The sequence below is a fragment of the Anoplopoma fimbria genome, chromosome 24 (assembly GCF_027596085.1).
Source record: "Anoplopoma fimbria isolate UVic2021 breed Golden Eagle Sablefish chromosome 24, Afim_UVic_2022, whole genome shotgun sequence".
Taxonomy (NCBI): domain Eukaryota; kingdom Metazoa; phylum Chordata; class Actinopteri; order Perciformes; family Anoplopomatidae; genus Anoplopoma; species Anoplopoma fimbria.
This window is the reverse complement of record NC_072472.1, coordinates 13,093,967-13,119,976: the sequence shown is the minus strand read 5'-3', so window position 1 is coordinate 13,119,976 and position 26,010 is coordinate 13,093,967. Positions and strand designations below refer to the sequence as shown.

General features: G+C 42.1%; 1 protein-coding gene across 1 annotated transcript; it reads left to right on the top strand.

The window, feature by feature from the left end:
- Positions 1 to 662: 662 nt before the first annotated feature.
- On the top strand, positions 663 to 25,916 carry synj1 (synaptojanin 1). The gene is given in 30 exon segments (XM_054625152.1): positions 663 to 712; positions 1,590 to 1,747; positions 1,965 to 2,051; positions 2,506 to 2,773; positions 3,021 to 3,246; positions 4,278 to 4,361; positions 6,867 to 6,928; positions 9,191 to 9,287; positions 9,922 to 10,097; positions 10,187 to 10,268; positions 10,391 to 10,543; positions 11,760 to 11,925; positions 12,778 to 12,969; positions 13,568 to 13,652; positions 14,113 to 14,253; positions 14,349 to 14,541; positions 14,629 to 14,787; positions 14,914 to 15,070; positions 15,562 to 15,688; positions 15,865 to 16,077; positions 16,160 to 16,238; positions 16,410 to 16,575; positions 16,732 to 16,824; positions 16,827 to 16,913; positions 17,593 to 17,664; positions 17,667 to 17,714; positions 20,186 to 20,238; positions 20,345 to 20,534; positions 20,644 to 21,050; positions 22,056 to 25,916. Coding segments are annotated over 29 exon segments (4,989 nt in total). The 5' UTR covers positions 663 to 712; positions 1,590 to 1,623; the 3' UTR covers positions 23,058 to 25,916.
- The last annotated feature ends 94 nt before the right edge of the window (positions 25,917 to 26,010 follow it).

Genomic DNA, 26,010 nt, shown 5'->3' with positions numbered 1-26,010 from the left:
TTGGACAGCGGTCTTCCGCGGCTGCGTTGATTCGATCGGCGGAGCTGTCAATCACCAGCAAAATCGGGCGAGAACATCTTGTGACCTTCCTGTAAACCACGCTCTTTATTGCTAATTAACGTGTGTTGGAAATATCTCCAAGGCACACAGGTACAATATTATATTACATATGCATTTATATATATTTACAATAATTCTTCTTCTTAAATTGCCCTTGCACAAAGGCGCACGGTGCTATTGTCGGTATTACGGTAACGTGATGTAGGCGTGCTTACTGTCGGAATGTACCATTCTGCAGACACACCGGGACGAATTGTGTTGTGACAGCGGAGTATCAACCCGGCGGGGGCGAACGGTAAGTCGAAATCCTTACCCCTTCCTCTATGCATTTTAAATTAAACTTGCAATAGTGAGATAGAGATGAAATTCAAAAGCATGCACAGGCCTCACCGTCATTATCGGGCATGAGCGAGCGGCGTAAATATATGCATTGAATGTGAGATTATCATCCCGGACGTGCAGGTTGTACCAACATCAGAATATCCTTAGCTAGCGAATCATAGCTACCCCCTGTGATTAATCAAGCTGTGTTAACTAACGTGATCAGCTAGCATTACATAGGTGAAACACACTCTTATCGGTGCATCACTCTCGTTGTGTCAGTCGGTGTGTGTCTTCGCAGAGGCTGGTGTTGCAGCTGACGAGGTGGCAGGTAGACGCTAGCGTTAGCTTCGCTTGCTGCACTTGCATTGTGAAGTCGTGACTGACCGTGTCAGGATGGAGGATGTTTCAGTCCCCCGGCCTAACGTTGTCGTTCACGGGATCCGTGCTGCTCAAGAGAGAGATTCAGTTTAAAAAAGATTAGTTTGTCATCATGTTTGGGCTGATAGCTTAGACCGGAACTGATATTTTGTTAGGTTTCTGATTTCGCAATGAAAGATTTCATGATCAACGCAATTTGTAATGTTGCCAAATAATACGATACATTTCCATAATGTGCAGGGGATTTATTAACATGTCAAAGATTTCAACCCCCACAATTGTATTACTCACAGTCAGAGTGGTGTACAGCTATATATATATATATATATATATATATATATATATATATATATATATATATATATACACACACACACACATACACATACAGTACCAGTCAAAAGCTTGGACACACCTTCTCATTCAATGTTTTTTCTTTCTTTCTTTTTTATTTTTTTTCTACATTGTAGATTAATATTGAAGACATCCAAACTATGAAGGAACACATATGGAATTATGTGGTAAACTAACAAATGCTCCACAAACCAGAATATGTTTTATATTTTAGATTCTTCAAAGTAGTTGAATGAGAAGGTGTGTCCAAACTTTTGATTGGTACTGTATGTACATATGTAGTTATAGAAAGGCCTTCATTATTAGTCCAGTTCCAAAGTTAGCTATACAAACACTTCCTAAAAAGAAAGGGATGTTGACTCTTCATCAGTAGTCAACATTCTTGTAGCCATTGAATTACAGATGTTGTATTTGATTGTAAGTACATTTTATCTGATGTGCTCATTCATTCATTCTTTCTTTTTGGTTTCCAGGTAATAACGTAGTTTTTTTCATCTTGGATCAACCATGGCCTTCAGCAAGGGTTACCGCATTTACCACAAGCTGGACCCACCCCCCTACAGTGTCATAGTGGAAACTAGGAGCCGGGAAGAATGCCTCATGTTTGAATCTGGGGCTGTTGCCGTCCTGTGTAAGACATCTTGTTCGATTGCAATGTAATGAAAGATGCTTTAAATACTCTAAACTGTTGCCCTGAATGGAGTGCTACAGGTGCAGCTATAATGGACATATCAATTATCAAATGATGGGTGTGGTTTTGTACTATGATTAAGTCACAAGCTGCAATTACCTTAAGGTTTAAAGGAGAGCATTACCAACTTTTTCCTACATTGCTGTTTGTCCTCTAGCGGCAGCAGAGAAGGAGGCCATTAAAAACTCGTATGCCAAGATCCTTGATGCCTATGGTATCCTGGGAGTCCTCCGCCTAAACCTGGGTAAGCTACAGACACGTCTTCTCTGTTTATTGCTCCGTGTTGCAGAAATTTACTGGATACAGTCCAGATTCTGACCCCAGTGTTCCTGCGAAGGCCCGTGGTTTGTTGGTCTATTGCTTCTTACTTCTAAGCTTCTTTCTCTTGCCCTACATATGACCTTGACGTCTCTTGTTATCACAACAATGGGGGAAAAGCTGTGGAAAGATTAAAGCCCAGTCTTACAGATGTCTGACATTTGCCTGTCTGGGGATTTCCTTTAAAGGAGTGGCACCAAAGTTGAATTAACTGTTTTTTGTCCAGTCTCTTATGCCCAATGCTTCATTGCATCTTTTCTTAATGCAATGCTCCATATCTGTATATACTTGTGCTCTTATTTTCTTTACAATCCACCATATATAATGTTTTCATAGCCATGTCCCTTTTCTTTTTTGTCATACTCCACTTACTTCTGCAGGTGACTCCATGCTCCACAGTCTGGTGGTTGTGACAGGATGCAGCTCTGTGGGGAAGGTGCAGGATTCTGAGGTTTTCAGGGTCACACAGACAGATTTTATATCGCTGAAGAATGATCCAGGAGATGAGGACCGGATCGCTGAAGTGCGAAAGGTCCTGAACTCAGGACACTTCTACTTTGCCTGGTCTGCCTCTGGTGTCAGCATGGACTTGAGTCTCAATGCACATCGCAGGATCCTAGAGGACACTACGGATAACCGCTTCTTTTGGTAAAAGCATGAGGTTTTAGGGAGAGTAGTAAGCATGTTTTTGGCTTTAACAATCTCTGAAATAGTAGATATGAACTAAGTACATGTTCTGCATTCTGCACAGTGTTGTGCTGTGAAACCGTGAAATAGTTTCCGCTGAATGTGTTACATGGAGCTCTGTGTGATTTGCAACATAAGTGTGAAAATTCACTGTTCATACTCAATTTGTTATTTGTTCACTGTTGTGTCTGTCTTGATTAATCGATAGGAACCAATCTCTGCACCTGCACCTGAAACACTACGGAGTAAACTGTGATGATTGGCTGTTGAGGCTGATGTGTGGCGGTGTGGAGATCAGGACAATCTATGCCGGGCACAAACAGGCCAAGGCCTGCATCTTCTCCCGCCTCAGCTCAGAGCGGGCTGGCACACGATTCAACGTCCGAGGAACAAATGACGACGGGCAGGTGGCCAACTTTGTGGAGACTGAACAGGTGACTCATTTTTGATATCATTGAATCTCACTTCGGTTGATACCGTAGTTCTATCAGTTTCTATATGCTCTGTGCATGGTCACATGACCTTGGTTAATACAGTCTGTTTAAACACTGGTTATCTATTGACTGGCGAGAAGGAAACCTGGTACAACCTTGTAGTGAAACACTGTTGCTCTAGCATTTCGTGGTGCCTCTGTCGAATGACATTGTTCAACAAAATTAATTATAGATTAATAGGTAACATTAAACCCTTACAGGAAAACAAGCAGGGTTGTTATGATGATGATGATGTATCAGCCCACTGATTTATCGGTAAAGTCTGAAGCCCTTTATTTTGCCATAGTTTAACTTCTTTATTTAGTAAACGCCAGTCTAATCAGTATTTTGCTTCTATTGCTGAGTCGGAACATTGTCAGAAGACACATGTATATTTGAATATGCAAGCTTTCTTCCTGGCTCTTCATTGTGGAAATTGACCGGATTTGCGGTTTCCCTTTTTTATAGTTCCTGTTTCAGAAAACCAACACGAAGCTGTAGGTTGAACAGAATAACTGGAACGACTTCAATTATAATACAGCGTAATGCAGTACAACTACACCAATATTTGCTTTCTTAAACACTACCAAAGAGGTCATTCAACGTATAGAAGTCTAAAGTGTAGAAGTCTGAATAGAAATGGAACATTAGACGCTTCATATGTGCATTAGATTATATGTTGGTGTCAGGTGGTCAGGTTATTTTTGCCAGCCTCTGTAGTGTTGACAGCTTTTGGTCATGCTGATTATGATTTGAGCCTTGGAAATGTGATATCAGCACATTACCAAAAGATGTAGCTCCTCTACATATGACATGTTTTATCCTTTAGAAGAATTGTCGTATTGTCAGTTCCCTATCTTTTTAACAGTTTATAAAGGCTATACTACGTTCCATTTTTGGATCAATCAATCCTCCTATAATGTTACTGTAGCTTCTATAATTGTGTTTTTAATACAGTGTTTTTAACCAAACTTTCCTCTTGTTTTGAACAGGTTATTTTCCTGGATGACAATGTCTCATCATTCATTCAGATCCGTGGGTCCATTCCTCTTTTCTGGGAACAGCCAGGAATCCAGGTAATGGAAACTAAACCTATCCTATAAAGCCAGCCTCCAATTGTGACCGTTAGGTTTTCTTATATTAAGCCTAATTATATGAAAATCAGAAAGCAGCTCTCATGTTTGTGTAGCAGTCCTGCCCGTTCTATAAATGGTGCCTTTGCAGATAAGCCTCAATCAGTCCCAGTTTATTGCACAGTGTAAGTATAAACACTGAACTCCGATGACGCCTTTATGGAGCTCTTGCAAAACAATAAAAAAAAACACTTTCATTTAGATGCACTGTATTAGGCTTACGTGGGGAATGAAATATCCTTGTTATTACACTGGATATCTGTATCCTAGTTTTAACACATTTTGTCCATACTGTGTTCAGAAAAAGTCCATTAAGGGTGTTTTGTTGCACCTGAATGAGAATCGGCACCGTAATGGGATGGATGAGAACCCCCACCTGGTATAACCTCTTTTTTTGGCTCTTGCTGGTGCTGGTGCTTTCATACTGCAGATATAGGGCTTCGTCTGTACAATGCCAGAGGCTTGGGGGGAAAACCAAGGCAATCCCATTATGGATTTTTACCCTGGTCCCATACACAGTATCTGTTCTGTGGTGATCTATAGCAGGGACTAGGATCACCCATTAAAAGCACACGTAAACAACATTACTGGGATTCTCCTGCCCCTTGTCCTGACATTGCACAGACCAGTGGATGACATCAGTCGTGGGGGAAGTCAATGATGGATGTAGTGGTTGGTAAAGGGCATTTTTCTGTTTTCCTCAGCTCCCAGATTTCTTTGGTCAGGTGAGAGCCTGGTCTGAAAACATCCCCTAACCACTTCCCTTTCACTTAAGCTGCTGTTATTCCCAAGGAAACTGGATAGGTGTTAATTGTCAATATGGAAGAATGAGCTAAATCTCTTCGAGGGCCAACACAAGCCAAGCAATATTGGTGACCTATCCAGTCCACAATGTCTACGGTTTGGTCTAAACACAGGGTTGTGGGCCCGGGGTTGTTTTCAGACAGAACTGTAGTCTTCCTGCTTTTAAAGCACTGTTTTAGGTCTTAGTCCCCTCTATTTATTCCCCTTTCTCTACTCTGAAATTCATTCCCTGGCAGTATGGATAGTTTCAGTTTTATCCAGAAGCAGAGTTTATTGATCTGGGTACAGTTAGTTTACATTAGAAATAGTGGTTATTTGCCTTACTGGGAAAGATGTAAATCATTAAAGTGGTAGGGTTGCCCCCTCTTAGCCTGTTAGAGTCCTGGTTGATGACAAAATCTTAGTTTATCATTATGTTATGGTTGTTTTAGGGAAAGAAACATTGTGGTAACATGATCACATGTGGCATCAATGAATTGGTTGACGAATGTCTATGATTAATAGTCAACTAACAGTCAAGGACAAACCTTGTAGGTGGCTATCATATGTAACCTTGAAATGTTTTGTGTGCATTAAATGTTTTTAGTGTTGGAGAGCAATCAGAGGGTGAGCTTGATTTCACAAATTGAACTCAAGGTGTTATCTGTTTCTGTTGAGCTGGAGTAAAATGTGAAGAGGTTTTGGTCTGAGGTGTACAGCTGTAACCGGAGTCCTTTCAAATGCCATCTCAGGAAGTTATTAAATATGCATAGCATGGATCTGCACAACAGTAGAAAGAGTAAGTAAGGAGTGACAAAATGGCAGCAGCATGGAGCAAAAATGTTTAGCAATGCATGCCAAAACAAGCCCTAACCAAAATGAGCAGATAAAGCCCTCAGAGTCAAAGCAGTGGTAATAATCATCGACTGGTTTAGATGCATGGATGTTGCTTGTGACCTGGATTGTGTGACCAGTAGGATAAAAAGAGGAGGCAGAGACTGAATGCTGCAGGAGGGATGATGACATGTTCTTTTTAAGATGATGACAAGCCATAAGAGACAGGAAAAGAAAGCAAGAGAAGATAAAAAAGGAGTTGAGAATGTCTGGGCAGTGAAGGGTAGGGAACAAGTTAGGACCTGCAGTTCAGAGTGAGTTGATACACGTGGGACAGCTGCTGTGCAAGGGTCCCACTGAGCCAATCAAGGTGTGGTCATCATGTGAGGTCATGTCTGTCTTTTACCTCTCTGTTATGCTCTTTGGTGTTTCTCGTGAGTCAGTCCGCACCAGTATTCTCTCAAAATAAGAACATATATAGCGAGACAAAAAACAAACAAGCAGGTAGGTTACAGAAAAACATGTTTTAAATTCGCAATAAAGGTGACGGGCATCAAGATCTCTCTGCTGCTCAGTGTCTTTGGCTTTGTATGAAAACATTTATTTTTGCTGACCCTGCGTTGCTGTTGCCCCGTCCATTCTTTTTTTTTCCACCATGAAGGTCTCGTTCCTACTGTTATCCAAAATTGCTATCCCAACTTCACCCCCAGGTTTTCTGGTCATCTGCATCATGTGTGTGTGCAACTTTCTTTTCAAGAATTTGATTCTTAGTGAAGACGAACACCAGACTTGTGTCTTTTTTGTCTTTTTCTGGTTGTCTCTGACCTGCAGGTCGGCTCTCATCGTGTCAAACTCTCAAGGGGATTTGAGGCAAACGCACCAGCATTCGAAAGGTAACTGAAATGTTCGGTGTACTGTGTGTACTTAAATGTGAATAATGTGTAGCAGTTTCCAGATGCTATATCTGTCCTTCAACAGATTACCATTCCTCTGAGGAGCAGAGGAGACACCATAATACTATGTCTCCTCGGTCACTGCCCGAGGCACGATAGAGAAAAGCTCTCCAGACTCTTAAAGGAGAACTTGTTAATTAAATTGGGTCCTCAGAGGCTGGTTTATTGAAGGGACCGGAAAGGACACGTTAGTAGTCTTTGATCAGCTGTTGACCTAAATAACCCGTATAGTATATTTATTGCAGACAGTTTAATTGCAAAAGTCCAAAGTTGACCTTTTGTTTATATCTTATGCATGGCATTCAGATTCAGAGACTATTCTCTCATTTGATCCCAGTTGTGCTTTCCAGTAATTGTATACTTAAAAAATCAACTCTGAATGTTGGGGGTAAATTATTCATCTTGTCTTAACTGGCAGTGGATTTTGGAGACCAGTTTGGCAGTGTCAAATATGTGTCTCCTAAATTGGAATAATCCTCATTTTAATCTTAAACAGACCACCCAAACAAACAAATCCAACATTTTTCTAGTTTCTTTAGAGACATTAGGTCAATGTTTGCAAATACCACAACACAGCAACGCTCACGAAGCTGTCAGTCTGATAACAAAACAATGTAAGTCTGTGAAGATTTTCCCCATGTCATTCTATCTTTTACCATAAACATTAAATTCGAGGACAATAGGCCCCTTTCACAGCAGCCGTTTTTGCATGTCAATGCAAGTTAAACGCGGTGTGTTTGTTACAAATAATTCTGGTCCCATTCTATTGAGTGTGTTAAAGTCTTTTTGGGGAGCCAGCATGCGCAAAACCAGGGTCCTGGTTGAAACAGGGCCATAATTAATGTTATCAATTACCCCTGAGTTTACCCTGCAATTACATGCAAAATGACTGCTGTGAAAAGAGCATATTACATTTAAATCATAATTTTGCAGCTGTAAAGGAGAAGCCTATCTTTTACTGCTTTCCCTGTTTTCAGACACATTGCCGTATCAGGGCAGCACCCTTTAGAGTTGCTAGTTTGCTTTGGGACACTTAAGCCAGAAGGACTGTCACTGGGCTTAAACAGGCCCTCCAGAAGGCAGATGATCACTCTAATCACTGTGGTGCACACTGATAGTATCATGTCTGGCTCCGCCCTTTTCAAAGCAACATTATGCTGGAAATCTATGAAGAACAGTGGTTCTTTAATTTCTAGATAGCTTGTACTTCTGAGGATTGACTGAGCAGAGCCCACTACCAATACCAACTTCATTTAGTACATGACAAGCATGTCAGATGGTACACCAGTTATATTGTGAAACACAATTTGTCATTTTCTCACACCAAGAAGTTGGCAATGCATCGAGTCTTTCTCGGTATCCATGCCGATCGGGACTTGTGACTCATCCTTTGTTGTATCAAGTCAGTTTTCTGCAGTGACAAGATGTCTGTGTTGGAATTCCTAAGATAGTACGAAGCGTTGAAGAACATCTTTTTATAAACACTAACGGTAGCCTAGGACTGCTATTTTTTTTTTTTTTTTTTTTTCTGCTGGATGGTGCTGCCGCTCCATCTTTATCTGCAATATATTTAACCAGTTTGTAGAGAGGCCCGCTGTTATTTAAGTGTCTCTTCTTGGCAATGTCCCTTCCTTTTGTCTCTCCAGTCTTTACGACTCTGCAAAAACACATCACTAACTAAGTGGTTGTTTGGATTTATCCCCGTCATATACACAGTTGTATTTCTTATTTTAGGGGCGAATGTCACAGCTGAAGAAAGATACATTGAAATACAAACAAGCAACAAGACTTATACAGCTTTTGACAATGATATTTTCCTGCTGGCTCCAAAAATGAAGACTGAATCCACATTTCTTGCAATTGTTGATGTTCTATATTAAATTCAAAGTAATTTGCATTCCTTTAACACACATGCAAAAGAAACAGTTTGTAAAAAGAAAAATGATAGAGGCTTGTCAGTGTTGTGGCTCTGTACCGTAGCCCAGCAGGTGTTGAGATGTGATGTTTCCGTGCTGCTGTAGCCCTGATGATATTAATTGGGGCTGCAGCATATATTGTGTGTAATTATTAAGCTTAAGCAGTTGTACCAAGCATGGAGACTTTAATGTGTAATGATAAATGTTAGAATGTATGCACTGTTAGTCTGTGATGTAGGTTTAGACCTTATAATGCTTATTATGTGATTGTTTATTTGTTGTCCAGACACTTTACTACACTGCGGAAGCTGTATGGAAAACAGGTGATCATCAACCTGCTTGGGAGTAAGGAAGGGGAACACATGCTCAGCAAAGCTTTTCAGGTGAGAGCAACCATTATTTCAACCTTTACACTGACATATTATACAAGACATTTATCTGATACTTCTATCAAAGAGGATCAAGTCCAAAACAAACTGGCAGCAAATGGTGTGCATCGATCCAGATTCTTTTCCCTATTACCCTGTACTTTGAACTCATCAGGTCTCATTTTCCTTTGTGAACTTGAAGCTGTCACAAAACTAGAGAGGAAACTTATTTTTGCGGTTTAAAACCACATCTCATTGATTTAAATAAAGGCACTTCCTGGTTGGCCATATATCCAGAAATGTTGTTTCCTCAGGTGTGGATTCAAGTGCACAACAAAAAATACAGGGCAGCTCTTCATTTTCACTCTGTATGTTAAATATTATGGTTCCTTAGTTGTGGGTCGTCTTTTAGCTGGTTTTTATCCGTTTGTCAAAACTTGAGTCACCGTCCCTCGTTTTAAAACATAAGCTGCATGTTCACATACTAAAATCAAAGGCTTCCTTTGAACTCAAGCCATTCGGTTTGCAATAATAAATTCTAACTAATGTTGCTTCTTAGGTACAGGCAACACACACTGCATGCAGAACATTTTTGCATTCAGTTAAAGTTTCTGTAAATAAGTCTTCTTCCTCTTTCTGTCACTCTCAGAGTCACCTGAAGGCATCAGAGCATGTATCAGCAGTGAAGATGGTGAACTTTGACTACCATCAAAATGTGAAGGGGGGCAAAGCAGACAAACTCCACAGTGTCCTCAAACCCTACCTCAGCAAGTTCATAGAAGAGTGTGGGTTCTTCTACTACTCTGGAGAGATGGGCATCGCCAGGTGAGGATGTAATACAAAAACATGTATTAAGTAGTAGTAAATGTAATTTTTGTTATTGATCATTAACATTGTAACATATGTCTTTTTAGGACTCAGGGTGGGACCCTTAGGACCAACTGCCTGGACTGTTTGGACAGAACCAACAGTGTCCAGGCATTCTTTGCCCTTGAGGTAATAGTCTGACACAGCAGGCTCTTGTTTTGTTATATAATAGCCCATGCCTTTCTCCCCTCAAAGTTAAAAAAAAATAATAATATTGATGCTCATGGTCTAAACTTCCTGTTCTTCACCAGATGCTGCCAAAGCAGCTGGAGGAAATGAGTCTGACAGAGAAACCCCAGCTGGTGGCCCGGTTCCAGGAGGTCTTTAGGACCATGTGGTCTGCCAACGGAGACTCTGTCAGTAAGATCTACGCGGGTACTGGTGCCCTGGATGGCAAGGCCAAGGTACACAAAAGAGACACAACAAAGACACACATATATACAAGTTTACAGTAATTTATAGTTTGGCCATTGAGGCAATATTAACGTACAGCAGGTTATCATAGCTTCATTTGATGTAGGATTTCAATGGTTTTGTCCGATTTTTTTTGTTTTCTTTTGAAGCAAAATGGATTTAAAGATTTAATTATTGTTTGGTCTTAAAAGTTGTAAAGGGGGATAGTTAATTAGCAACTCTGGAGTAGACAATCTTAATAAACACTTATATGTGATAGAGTATTCCTACTGAAAAGAATATAAAGCTTTAGCTACGGCAAGATTTCCCCCATTAAATAAATATCTATTTAAAGAAATGGCACAGCTTCTGGCACTGCACGATAAAGGTGAAAGCCCTGAAATTCCACAGAACTGGGAATCTAAAGTGTGAATTTGATCTTAAACCATAAATAGCACAAAAAATAATGTCTAGTTGTGCATGCAGTGCCAGAGTTGATCTTCTCTGTGTGTAGAACTGTGTGCTTTAGTTTCTAAACTCTTGTGTGCTGTCTCTTTCTGCTGTCCTCTGGACCTCTCTACCTCTGTGGTAAGTTAACAAGGCGGTCTATGTTGTTTTTGAGCTGTGGGTCTATTTCTGGTGCAGTATTGATTTCCGTGTCTGTGGGTTAAAGGATGATGATGATGATGATGATGATGATGATGATGATGATGATGGAGGATGGGATAGTTGGGAGCTCTTTATTAAAAACAAAAACATAAAACTTGATTTAATTTCCCTTGAGGTAAACATGCGATGGATACTGTCTTGACTTAGTAACTCCGGAAAGCTCCATGGAGGTCTCTACTGATCGACAGAAATGAGTTAAAAAAGAAAACAAAGGAAAAATAGCCGAGGCCCTCGCTTGTTGAGAGATCATTTTCTCACTACAGTATCATTTTAAATTGTTGCCTACATTATCTGGTTACATCTGCTGTCTTGATTGGAGAACTTTGAGGAATCAATACAAATGATCACCATGTGGCATGTTGCACATCAATCAGGGATTTGAAAAAAAAAAAAGTTTTGATTCTTCCCGGTCCACCAAAGATTACTTGAATCTCTTGTGTGTTCCTCCTTTTCTTTTCTTCCGTGGTTAGAGTGGGAAGTACAAGCTTTTTTACACAACAAGTGAGAGTATAGCTAATAACTTAAATGTGCTTTTATTTTGTGTGTGTCCGTTTGTAGGCGGGAAAGCTTAAAGATGGCGCTCGTTCTGTGACGAGGACCATCCAGAACAACTTCTTTGACACTTCCAAGCAGGAGGCTATAGACATCCTGAGGCTGGGCTCCACTCTCAACAGTGATTTGGCAGATAAGGCTCGGGCCTTGCTCACCACTTCCAGTCTTTATGGTAATTCTTTACAACATATGATATCGTATCTTATTGTGTCAACAGGTCACATCTATATTTTATAATTTTATGAAAATCTTCCCTTCTGCTCCATCCTGGAAGAATTGTTTGAACACTTTGACAAGTTTTGACCTCTATCTGTTGTAGCCCTGTTAGCCACAAGCTTCTCTGCACGATAGAAGGGTTTGTCTGTGCAGCATCAAGTGTAATCTCCATGTGTCAGCTCACTGTCCCAGTTAGATTAATGCTGACCAACTGCTCTGCTAGAATTATCTGTTAAAGCACTGGTTAACCCGCCCCTTCTCTCCCTTCTCTCCCCCCCCTGCTCACAATCTTAGTCACTGAGCCCATCTTACAATCAGGTATAGTAACTGACAGACTGCCGGCAGTGGATGGATCTTTTCATCCCGTCACATAGTTGTCCTATCATTTGTGTTTGCTGCTCATTATTGTTCATTCATTTATGATCCAATTTTGGTAGTGGTTTAACCCTCCGTCTGTTGCACATCATCTGGCTTTTGAAATAATGATTAAAAGAAAGAAAATGCTGAATTTTGCAATGAAAGTAAACATCAATTTGAGTGGAAATTTATGGACAGAAATGAACCATTATCAAAGTTGATTATTCTAATGTTATCTGTATTTCAACAAGAGCTCTGGTTTGTGTCCTTTCTCCCATGACCCATGTTTTAGGACATTGTTTCAGTCTCCCTCTTTTGTATTTGAATGTTCTCCCGTTGGTTTTGATTAGATTCTTCCCGTTTTAGTTTTGTTTCCCTGTTTACCTTCCTTCCTGTGGGTACACATACTCAACAATTCTACACTCTAATCATACTTTCCTCCCTTTTACAGCCTCCCCAAGAGTTTTGCTGGGAATGTGTCAGAACCACCATAAATACACGAGGCCCAAGCAGATCCGGGTGTGCGTCGGCACCTGGAATGTCAACGGGGGTAAACAGTTTCGCAGCATTGCTTTCCGCAACCAGACGCTCAACGACTGGCTGTTGGATGCCCCAAAGAAGGCAGGGCATCCTGAGTTCCAGGGTATGTTTATCTTTACTTCCTGGTGGAAAATGGAATGTCTCAAAGTTATGTGCTCTCTTTCATTTGCTGAAAGGAATAGTTTGACATTTTGGGAAGTATGGTTATTCACTTTCTTGCTAAAAATAAAAAAAAGAACGATACCACTCCCATGTTTGTACACTATATATAAAGCTATAGCCAGCAGCCAGTTAGCTTGTGGAAATGACTAGCCTCGCTCTGTCAGAAGGAATCAAAATTTGCAACCAGCACATCTAAACTCAATATTTAACATTTGTTAAATCTGTGGTTTAAAGGAGGGTTATGTGCAAGACTATTTCTTGGCCAGGAACAGTAACGTTGATTCTCTGCTGGTTGTTGAACAGTAATGGCAAGACCTCAGGAAGTGACTGAATTATATCATTATCTCAGGTTTATTTACTTCATGAGGTCCAGGGAGCTAAATAGTCAACAACAGTTCAAACTGAGCATTTGCTATGTGGATGCATTTAACTGAACAAGAGGAATGAATAAATATACTTCTCACAAAATCTTATGTTAAAATATAATAATCATTTTTATCAGACATTTGTTGAACCTTGTGTATTCTCTCTGTTTACAGACAGCAAAGCAAACCCCATTGATATCTTTGCCATCGGTTTTGAGGAAATGGTTGAACTAAATGCTGGCAATATTGTCAGTGCGAGGTATGTGTGCAAGATTCCAGCCTCAGATAACTGACCTTTCTGTTTTGTTTTGTTTTGTTTTGTTTTACCAATGGGCTATAAAAGAAGAGGTCTTTTTCTGTGCTCTATATATCTTTCGCTTTAGCTAGCTAGTATGGCTTTAAAAAGATATAGTTGAAATATTTGATTGTGTTAATTACATAAAAAAGATTGTATGAACCATGCTGTAAATAAAATCCTGAAAAAGGGAGTTGATCAAAGGTGACCATGATTTTTTATTTTTTTTTACAGCTCCTAAATTTGCTCTTAACATAATAAGATGATAAAGCTGAGAAGGATTGCTTATGCCTGAGTTGACAATGCTAATATGATGTAATTATTTTGGTTTTATATCTTGAGGGACAAAAAAAGATTTTGTAACTCATGTTTTTGTCTTCTTTTCTTTTCTGCATTATGACACATATTGATGTCTTTTTCTCAGCACTACAAACCAGAAACTATGGGCAGCTGAGCTGCAAAAAAACATATCGCGGGACCACAAGTATGTGCTGCTTGCTTCGGAGCAGCTGGTGGGAGTTTGTCTGTTTGTTTTCATCCGCCCACAGCATGCACCCTTCATCAGGTATGAACTGTGCACACTGTCATGAGAGACATATCTAGTTTATGCCATACAGTTATTGTAACGAATCTAACTTTTGCATTAAAAAATTTTTCCAGGGATGTTGCTGTAGATGTAGTTAAAACTGGGATGGGCGGGGCTACAGGCAATAAAGGAGGTGTGGCCATCCGCCTGCTCTTCCATACAACCAGCATCTGCTTCGTCTGCTCCCACTTTGCTGCTGGCCAGTCACAGGTCAAGGAGAGGAATGACGACTACAGTGAGATCACACGCAGACTCACCTTCCCCATGGTAAAAAAACACGACATCAACAAGTGATTCTACAAAGACGTTTTTGCATTACGTGAGGATAATCGCATTCGTCTTGTCCTTTGCCAGGGTCGTCTGCTGTACTCGCATGACTACGTTTTCTGGTGTGGAGACTTCAACTATCGAATCAGCCTGCCCAACGAGGAAGTGAAAGAGCTAATCAAACAGCAAAACTGGGATGCCTTGACATCTGGTGACCAATTGTTGGACCAGAAGAATGCGGGTTTGGTATGTTGTGCAGCACACATGCATGGTTACAGCACTTATAACTTTCACTTCCTCTCAACCAAAAACATTGTACCATAACATTGAGCCTATTTATAGCGCGTACTAAAACAGAAACTTCTTCAACAGGTGTTCCGAGGTTTTATCGAGGGGAAGTTGGATTTTGCTCCCACCTACAAGTATGACCTCTTCTCAGAAGATTATGACACCAGTGAGAAGTGCCGCACACCTGCCTGGACTGACCGCATTCTCTGGAAGAGGAGGAAGTGGAACTTTAATAAGTCAGGTAAGGTGCAGAGCCACTGCAGATAAGTCGAAACCAACCCAGATCATCTCCTTCCCTTTTATCCAAAACCTTGTGACTGAAAACAAAGTTTAAACATTGGCAAAAAATATGTTTTAGTCTTAAGTCCCTTCCCCACTGGTGAAAAAAAAAACCCCACTAGCATCTGGCCCTTGTCTTAATTGGTAAAGGTTACATTCAGAATTAGTTCATGTTGAGGCTGACTAAAATACTTGGAAGCTTCCATTGTTACCGTTCATTTTTATTAATTTGTTTGGCCCTTTCTGCCAGAGTCCTGCTCACATTGTCCGGGTTCATTTTGCAAATAGCTGTACATTATAATTTACGGATTATTACACTCCACTTATGGCAATGTGAAAGGAGTCTTTATATTTTAGGAGGTTTTCCCATCAAAAAAAAAAAAAAATGCTTCATTCACGCTCTAATTTTGGTGGGAAAAGGGTAATTTATATGCATCTGTGCATGTTTTGCAGCTGAGGAGATGAATGTTGTAGGAGCAGCTTCTACATCTGGGGAGAATGACGACGATCCAGATAACCCCTGGAGCCCAGGCACTCTGAAGTACTATGGCAGAGCTGAGCTTAAGACCTCAGACCACAGGTAAATAATAAGATATATCTGTTTAACAGCATAATCTGCTGCATTTCCTTCTTATGTCTATCTATGTTGTGTTGTTAAGTGGAAAAGATTGATCTCATAGTGAAAAATTAACAACGGTGCAAACATTTGTCATTCATCAAACGTCACCATCCTCAATATCTCCTGTCTTTCTTTAGGCCCGTGGTGTCAATAATAGACGTGGACATCCTGGAGGTCGACCCGGAGGAGCGACACCAGGTCTACAAAGAAGTCATCGCCCTGCAGGGGCCTCCAGACGGCACCATCCTGGTGTCCCTCTGCGCCTCCGGCCCTGACGACTACTTTGACGACGCTCTCATAGACGAGCTGCTGGACAAGTTTTCTAATTTTGGAGAGGTCATTCTCATCAGGTGAGCTTGAAATCCAGACAAAGACAGACATGTATCACCTTCAGACGGTGAGACTGCATTGACGATGTCCTTGTTTATGCAGGTTTGTTGAGGAGAAGATGTGGTTGACTTTCCTGGAAGGTTACTCTGCTCTTGCTGCTCTTTCTCTCTGCGCTTCCACTGTAAGTCATCACTGATTGTATTAATTACTTCTAAGCTATAGAAATGCTCCATAAGTCTTAATATTATAAAATGGGTATTCTCTACTGCTTACACTCAAAATTGCTTTTCTGTATCAATTGTACACCCGGTAACTACTTCTCTTTTGACTCTGGATCTTGGTTACATTGTAGGTCCTTGGCCATGTGATTGACATCCGTCTGAAGAGTCCAGGCTGGATCAAGAGTCTGGAGGAGGAGATGAGTGTGGAGAGAATCTGTGGAAGCATCCCCACCTCGGCCAGCTCCACCCTGCTTGCTGAGGACACGGACATGGGCGATGATGACTATGATATGGAAGGTGAGGGATGACCGCCAATAAATCCCAAATCCTTATCTTTAGAAATCTACGTTTATGATTAGCAATGTTTTATTTATGTTTTTCGCCGCCGCTGAAACGGAACGTTTGTGTGGATAACCAATTTCAAGTTCATGATTTCCTGCCTTCATTTACCAGGTGATGTGGACGATGAGGTGGAGGAGATCCTTCCCCAGCACCTTCAGCCCGGAGCAGGCTCAGCCCCCGGATCCTCCCCTCTCCCCTCCCCCGAGGTAGTCCCTGTCCCTCCCCCACCCACGGAGAACCTGTCGCCCCTGGCAGGTCTAGTCACGGAGGACAACCCTCCCGACCATCACAAGGTATAAATATCACATGTGCAGCTTGACACACACCTAGAATCAGGTTGTTTAAAAAGTACAGCCCCGATAATCAGCTCAGGCTCCAGTCTCTGCCTGCTGGAATGTAAACTGTTATTCTGTTCTGTTTGTAATGCCCTGATGAAGATTTAAGCCCATCCTCACTGAGGAGAGAATTTCCAGGTAAAATGTAATGTGTGATGATGTAATCTATGTTTAGTGTTAGAGGGCGTGTTAGCGTGTCTTCCAGTAAACTCCTTGTTTCCTTTTGAAACATGCTTTTTGATGTGGTATTTAAAAGTGTGTGCAGTGTTAGCTTCTTCTTTTCTTTGGTCAACACTGAATCACAGCCGTGGAACAAATTGTAGGATGCCACAGTGTTGAGAGATGGTTGTCTATTAGACTCTCAGAAAATTGGAACTCATGGCTTGATATATGTTTGACCAGTGTGACTTTGTGATTTGAAAATCATTTTACATTTAAGGCATTAAGCCATGCTCTCTTCCAGAGAAGAAAAAAAATTAGGTGAAATGGTACAAATGTATTTTCCTGTAGAGATAGAAGTTCTCCCAGTGTCTAAACTGGGCAGTTACACATTTTCTGAAAACAATTCCAAATGGTCAAACGTCGTTCCTCAGTTATACCACTCTCTCTTCATTTGCATCTCTTTTTTTCCCTCTAGGGCCTCCCGTTGACTTTCAGCCTGGTGCCCCCACATCTCAAGAGCCCAAACGCCCGCCTCCCCCTCGTCCCCACGCCCCCCAGCCAGACCAGCACCTCCTCAACGCCCACCACCACCTTCAGGTAATGAATCATACTCAACCTCGTCTACAGTTTATTAAAGCTCAATTTTCTGACGTTTTAATCACAGTAGTATAGCTTCAGTCAGAGCAACCCAATAAAATCCCACATTGAAAGTGGGGATATTTAATTTTTCAGAATGGTACAGTATGAGATACTTAATTCAGGCGTTAACATTTTCACCTTCATCCCACTGCCTCATTCCTGCAGGATGCATGAGCCCTCTGCCTGTTAGAAAGGGCTCTGCAGGTAAAGTGATTAGTATTAACTGTGTATTTATATGTTTACAGCGCTTAAGCATTTAAAGTAGTACTAAAGTAGTATTTTCCTCAGATGCTACAAACAGAGAAGCACAATGCATTAGTGTTCTATCAGTAGGCTGTCATCGGTTCCAGTAGTCATTTCAGCTCAGCACAGTTAGTTTGCAGATGATTGTATGATACTGACAAAAAAAGTCTATTAATTACTGAACCATCAACATGACACAAACCCTCTCCTGCACCTCACTGGATGTACACAACACTAGGCTGTCCTTTTGCTCAGCTTCAGCTTTTCAACTTGCTAAAACATCCACCCAAATCAATTTCAGATTAAAATTTGAATTGGAAATAGGCCATGGGGTTTCTAAATCATGTTTAAATTAGGGTAACACTCCTAGATTAAGGTTTTTTCGAGTAACCATTTGGATCAAGTTCCAAATGCATCGCTTCTTGTCCATCATCACAATCATTGCCCATAATATGTTATTTTGGTGAATGTAAATTGTGAAAATGTGGCTAGCTTTACAATAATACTCTCCTCTGGTATATTTGTGAGTATTGTCAAAGTGTTTTTATTAACTAGCCTAGACATTGTCCTAGATATTGTTACCTGAATTAGAATGTATATCTTACGATGGAGCTGGTAAGTCACGATGTTTTCTATGTTGAAATACTGTTTCCCCTCTTTGACTTGAAGACTGTGGCGAACGTCCCCACACACTGTTTGGTAGGAGAGGCAGTGAAGGTAACTGGCCAGGCGCTGTGTCTTTTAGATATTAGCTGATCCCAGTAGTCTTGCACCCAGTCATCAATGCTTTTCTTGGACATTGATGATATGCCTTTGACCAATTCTTCATCACTGTGGAACATCTTAGCCTTTTGTATGTGTGCAAGAGAGATGTGTTTGGTAGCCTTTTGTTGGGCTAATTTAAGTGCAAAATAAGCAGCAAATGAAAAAAGCCATTTTACTATGTTTATTAATGTAAACATTTGTATTAAGGTGTGAAAGTAAGTATCACAACTTGTGCAAGAGGGAGGATACGCATCATAATAAGGCCACTTTAATCCCATTATAATCAGGAGTCATGCAGGAACCATCTGACTGAAACGTTTTCACACAGTAGGGAACTGGATACCTCACATGTGCACTCTATCATTAAGTTCTAAATAAATAACGATTTGGTGACCAAGGTCTTTTCATAACTGAGGAGATAACGTGAGTCAAAGGAAAATCCAGACACGAACAGGTCTTAAAGTCAGCTCGGCTTCAGTAATCCTTTACGATTAGTGGGGAAGTCCTCCTGAGGCAGGTAGATATTCACACTCGCAGCATCTCAGACTTCACTCTTCTGCTGCATAACTACTGGCAATCGCTAGTAGTTCCTAGTGCTTATTGTAAAGTGTTGTCATTGGTAAACACTTGCTTCCTTTGCCCAGTATTCCACTTTGTGTACAATACTAATGTGGTTTGGTTTCCTTTGTGCTGCAAAGGAGCAAAAAGCCCCGCTCTCCCTCGGCCAGATGCCGCTACAGGTGAGTGCCACAAAGCATGACGTAGCCTCACTGGGTTCGCATTTGTCCCATAAACGCTCATCTTCGTAGGTAGTTTTTCTTGTACTTGCTGGGAGTGATACAAGGCTGAGATTATCACTTTCTGTCTACTATAATCTTGTGTTATGTAGTTATACCTTTACACAAAATAAGCCTGTCCCAGGGTGGAGGAAAGTGTTTAGATGCTTAGCCAATTTGTCATTTGGGCTGTCTTGACCTGACCCGTTTGTATGATGTGTGACTGTACAGTGAAGTATAAACAGAAGCAGAAATCTAAGTCTCGTGGGAACACGATTGCAGGCGCTGAGAGGGTTTCAGCAAGAGAATAGTGAAAGAAGAGGTGTGTGTGTGTGTGTGTGCGTGTGCGTGCGTGTGCGTGCTCGCAAGCTGTGTGATAAGCAGTTGGCTCACAGAACAAGGCCTGCCTCTCCCCCAGACCTCCTGCAGCTCAGGAATGACTGAGTCATCATTTATAATTAAGTCAGCCATGGGGAATTTGTTCCGTCATTGGTTGTAAAACTTAGCGTCGTTCTTCCTCTTGAACCTAAACACTTGTACTATTCCTTACAGCTCTGTCTAGGGAGCACAGCCCACAAGATAAATACAGATGTATGATATTTGTTGTTGCTAATGTAACCGGTTTGTCTTTCTCAACCCTTTCAGCTCGAGGCCAGGTAGCAGTTGGAGCTCCTGGACCTGGGGGTGTTCCCAGACCCGTGAGTTTACAACTCAAAATATTCATAAAGTTTGACCTTTCTTTCACTAAACTTTTACCAAATTTGTTAATTTCTCTCTATTCTCTTTTCCCTCTTTGTCATCCAGAATATCCCTCCTCGAGCAGGGGTAATCAGTATGCCCCCTCAGTCTCGCCAACCACCTCCCTCTCACCCTGGAGCACCCAGACCAATCCCAGAGGTGCATCCTGGGGCCCCTCGGCCCATCCCAGACACCCACCCCGGAGCCCCACGACCTGTGGCCAGTGGCCAGGTCAAACCGACTGACCTGCCTCTGGGTAAGGAAATGTGTTTTTGCAGATGGCATTCTACTAGATTATCAACACGAGAAAGTTCTTAATGTGATGCAACGAATTTAAGCCTGAACTTTTCCGTTTCCTCGCCCAGGCCCCCCTCCATCAGGTCCTCCTCCTACGGAGCCCCCTGCAGCAAGACCCCAAGTCCCATCACCCATGCAGCCACCCATGCAGCCACCCATGCAGCCAACCATGCAGCCACACATGCACCCACCCATGCACCCACCCATGCAGACACCCATGCAGCCATCCATGCAGACACCCATGCAGCCCCAACCAGCTGCCCCTACAGTTCAGTCCCAACTCCCTGCACCGATGCAGCCCACACTTCAAGCTCCACTCCTGCCTCAGCAAGCTGCCAGAGTAGGGCCCCCTCCTGCTGCTGCCGCTGTTGGCCTTCCACAAGGTCTCTCCTCTCCTAAGGCCCCACCACGCTCCCGCTCCTCTCACACTCTGCCACCCGATGCTGCCAAGTCTGAGACAGCCCCAGCTGCGCAGGTTGGTGCCAAGTTCCTTTTAATTAAATGATTGGAATTTCAGCAACTGAACAAAGAACACCAATATAATTATGTATTGAGAACACTGAGCTTTTTCTCCTTGAATGTAGTTAAATAATGTACTACGGATTCTCAGATTCTTCTCATTAGACAATATGTTGTATGCTAAATTGTTGGAGGTGGAGACTGCGAATATAGCTTCTTTCTGCTCCTTTGTCTCACACCAGATGAGCTTAGTTGTCTGTGTCATTCTTCCTGCTTTATGTCTCTCTGATACATTTGTCTCTCTCTCACAAGCTGGAGAAGCCCTCAGGGTGACAGGTACTTTATATTAAACCACCTCTTTGTCTCATCCTCCATAGCACAACAGTCCTCTGCTTGGATGTCATTACCTCTCATACATTACACCCAGTAACCTCCTCTCTCAGTTCGTGATCAATTTTTCCTTCCTTTTACGTCTCCTCCAGAAGTTGTTTTAACCAAAGCATTCCTTGTCTTCTGTTTGTCGGTCAACATATGAAACCGTAAACTACGTGAAAAAAAACACAAACAGATGAAAATGTGATGTTTAGGTGTTGGCCATTTCCCCCCTCACTAGTCCTTTCATATCTGCTCACTGTGGTTCAGGTTTTAAGAGTGAGCTCATATGCAATGACCTCATCATTTAATTTGATATTTTGTTTAGTTTGTATTATTTCATTCATTTGTATTAGAGTTGGTGATTGTAGGTGATGCATACATCAGTTGTCAGCGGTAGTCAGTGTATGTAAATTGGCCTGATTAAAGGTACCCTGTGGAGTTTTTGACAACTAGTAAGAAACACTGTATTTAAATATATAACTGTTTACAACAGATATCTTGAAACTTTGATCTGAGCTAAAGAAAGAATATTATAATGAATTGACTTATGGACCTTTAGGTAGTAAAACACAAACTAGCCCATGGTTCATATTTCCACACATCATTTGTTGTGACCGCTGAATGTCTTGTCTTTGTTCCTCCTCAGACCAATGGACTGAATGGAATCCAAAGAGAAGCACAATGGAAGCCCGACCACTTCGACACACTTGCTTCTGAGTTCCTCTCCTCCTCGTCATCCTCCTGGCACACCACCCAGTCTCTGACCAGAGGCTCCTCCCTGCGTGCCCCCCCCTCTGTTCCCGCCTCCACGTCTGCGTCATCCAGCACTCTCCCCTCATCCTTCTCCCTCCAGCCCTCCGCTCTGTCAGACCTGCAGGCACTCGATTCGTCGTCCTCCTCCTCACTTTCCACCCCGTCACCGTTAGCCTCCTCCCTGCTCCCGCCTCCTCCGGTCCCGTCCCGTAGCCGCTCGCAGGAGACCCTGCGTGCCTCCCCCGGCCCCCTCCCGACCGACCCTCTTCCAGCCCGACCCAGCAGCACTAATCCCTTCACAGGCCCACTGCCGCATCAGCAGCCCCGCTCGCTCACCCCGGACTTCAGCGTCCAGCGTCCCGCCCCGACACCAAACATTCAGAGGACCATGTCTGCTTTTACTCAACCACTCATCCCCACCCTTGCTCCAACAGCAGCCCCTACCGCTGCACCCACCTTCCAGCTCCAAAGGACCGCGTCCCTATTTGGTCCGTCATCCACTTTTCCTTCTACGCCTGCTCCTCTGCTCCCCCTCGCCCCATCACCTATCCCCTCCTTGCCCCTGGCATCAGCCTCCTCCATTCCGCCCGTCCTCGCACCTCATCGCCAGCCCCCTCCCCCAGGAGGGAAACCGACCCAGCGCTGGGTCACTTTTGATGATGATTTGGGTTTTCAACCTCCAACCAAAACACCACAGGCCCCCCTCCTAACCTCCAGTTCCCTAGTGTCCCAATCTCAACCCTCAAGCTCTGTGTTTGACTCCGAGCCCGACTGGTTATCCTCGGTTCCTTCAGTATTCCCAACTCTCCCTCCTCCCGTCCCAGGTAGAACTGTAAACAGTAACCCAAAGCCCCCAGAGGGACCCAGCGACGACTGCTTCTTCCGCAGGGAGTAAAAGGAAAGACAGGATCATTCTTAATATGTAAAGGGCATATCTAGATATGTATAGATCTATGATAAATTGTATATGTGTGTGTGTGTATGTACAAAAGAGACAATATTTAAGAAGTATAGACCAATCCCCCTCTGAATCACAGGAAAGGAATCACGTCTCGAGCAGTAACATGACAAGTGTATGGGCCTCAACGTGTGTTCCAACTTTACCACAGAGATGTTTGCTTGTTCCCTGATGTTAACTTTATTTTAATATGAATTGTTCTGATGTTTATTTTTATTCATGGCAGCAAACATGTGCCTGTGTCTATGGTATAGAATATATATAAAAGTACATCTATACACACAAATCATGTGTTTATCGTGTGCAATATCAAAAGATTTCTGTGTGGCCGTGCAGCACATTTCCTTCGCCTGCGTGGGTCAGTGTTAGCTTGGCGTTTGCTACGTTTGCTGACACACACGCACACACTGCGGTTCATATCCATCCGTCTGACTAATCTGTACATCAGAGCGGGATATTCAGAGTAGCGGGTAATCTTCTACCTTCTCAGTTTACATGTAGTAGAAGGCTATGCACTGCAGGTTTTTATATTTGCCCCCAAAATAGAGTTTGTTGTAGGTTTTTGTTTTTTTTCTGTTCTTTTGTGTCTGAGGGGTGCAAATTTAAAAGTCAAATTGTGAGCTTGCTTTTATCATGAATGTACTTTATGATGCACCGGGTTTTGTCATTGTCTCCTTGCTGACACCACAGAGTGAACCAGAACAGCACGAGTCGGTGTCATAGTAGTCAGTCAAACTGTTCACTGCCGCAAGACTGATGTCATATCGTCCACTTGATGGCGACCCATTTTGTTCTCGCTCTATTTCAGTCATCGCTCTTTGTCAATGGGCTGTTACGCTGAGCTGAATATATTTTGTAGCGCTTTATATCAAAAATCTATACATAGTGATTATGTATCAATGTATGTTATTCGACATGGAAAGGACTCACTAGATGTGCATTAGTGAGTTTGTGATTATATCAGCGATTTGCACAATATAACTGATGCACTGAAAGGCTGCTCTCGGTTGTATTCCTCCTGATGGCTGGGTGACAAAAATGAGAGCCGGCGGATTGAACAGATGGCCGTTCCACATCTGAAGTGTTTTTGATCATTCTTGATTTTATCCAAAGCATTTAACCACACTGTTGTCAGATCAGAGAATGTGGCGCATGTATACTGCTGTTAAGTACAAATATGGTGTGATTTTAGGGTCCAGTGGCATGGCAGCAAGGACAAGCCATGCATAATAATATGAGGGCACATTTTTGTTAATTCAAAATTTTGTTTATTGCAAAAGCCATGCTTTTAATTTCTACAAACATTTACTCAAAAATAATCTATTGTTGATACTGTGGAAGTAACGTGTTGTGTTTGAGGTGCATATCGTCTGTTGTCGTGTTTGACAGTGTTTGTGTTTGGATGTGAGTGTGTGTGTGTGTGCGTGTGTGTGTGTACAGAGTTAAGAGTGGTATATCAGAGCTTGTCACTGAGGAAATCCTCTCTCTCTTAAGTGCACACAATGTAATCGGTTCTGAACCAACAGCCACTGTATTCACTCGAAAATGGTTGTTACTGTATTTCCGATCCACAGCTTGCCACGGGCTGTGGATTGGCATCACTGTATGCAAAAATCAAAACAATACAAGACAAAGGACTTTTTTTTTTCTTCCACAAAGCATCCACCACCTGTGTGAAGAATTCCACCATAGCAACACTAACCGAAGATTATTCACCACCTTGACTTTACAGACTCAGCTACACTGTTTCCTCAAATGCATCACCAGATTATCATTTCCAGTTGACGGTTTACTGCGTTCTTCCCAGGCGCAGTGTGGCCCACATTCCAGACAGTGGTGTGACTTGAGTGTTGGGTGTCAAACTCTTTGCAGTGTTTGCAGGTCCAACTGTGATATCTAGCCCATAGCTGTTTCCTCCAGTCAAGCTTAATTGTTACTGAGCCTCACTGACTGTGTGACCATTCATGAGGTGTGTTTGTGGTGTTGTCAGAGGTGATGTGTCAGTAGTTTGTTTTTTTTCCCTGTACTACCTTATTTCACTCTTTCTGCTACTGTGGAGATGTATAGGTCAGTGTCTATGCTGACAATGATGACGAGCAATAGTTTTGCAAAAGGATCAGTGAGAGTGCAAATCCTCCCCGAACATGACACATGCCAGCATCCAATCAGATGTTGCCCCCCCCCCCCCCCCCCCCAACCTTCAGAAATGATGTAACCGGCTGAAATGTCTTAAAATAATTTCAATGGCTCACGGAGGATAAAACATCAGACCCAAGAAAGTACTGACGCTTCTGCGCTTTGTTTAAACACAATGTAAAAAAAAAATAATAATAATAATTATCTTTGTTCACTGCACTGAAAGCATTAGCTATCTATGTAAGCAAGTGTATCAGGCCGCCTTTGCTTACATGTCGATGTCATCTCTAAAGCATTCATTGTGTTATCCACATGTGTGCAGTAGATAATGTATCTGCATTAACGGTAGTTGACTAGCCAGCGCTTTATGTCATGTTCAAGATTGAGATTTTATAGGAAACACATTGCTCCTTTTGTGAGGTTGGTGTCCCTTTTTATGGTAATAATCCATAGTAAATAAAGATTCTGTGTTGTTGAACATATTCTGTATGTATTAAAGAGAAACATGAAACTGCAACTCATGTTAATATCCAACGTTCCATATTTTAAAGTGCGAAGCTGATTGCACATTTATGTACGAAGCAGTTTATGTTGTATGTATGCAAAAATAAATGTAAGTTGACCCTGAATGTTAATGTTTAGTCTTCTCTGACTGCAGGCTGTGACCTCACTGCACATCATAAACAATAAAGCACCATATAGCTCTACTCAAAATGCAGTTGTGTAAGGCAGGAGCTGCTCAGTGACATCTGCT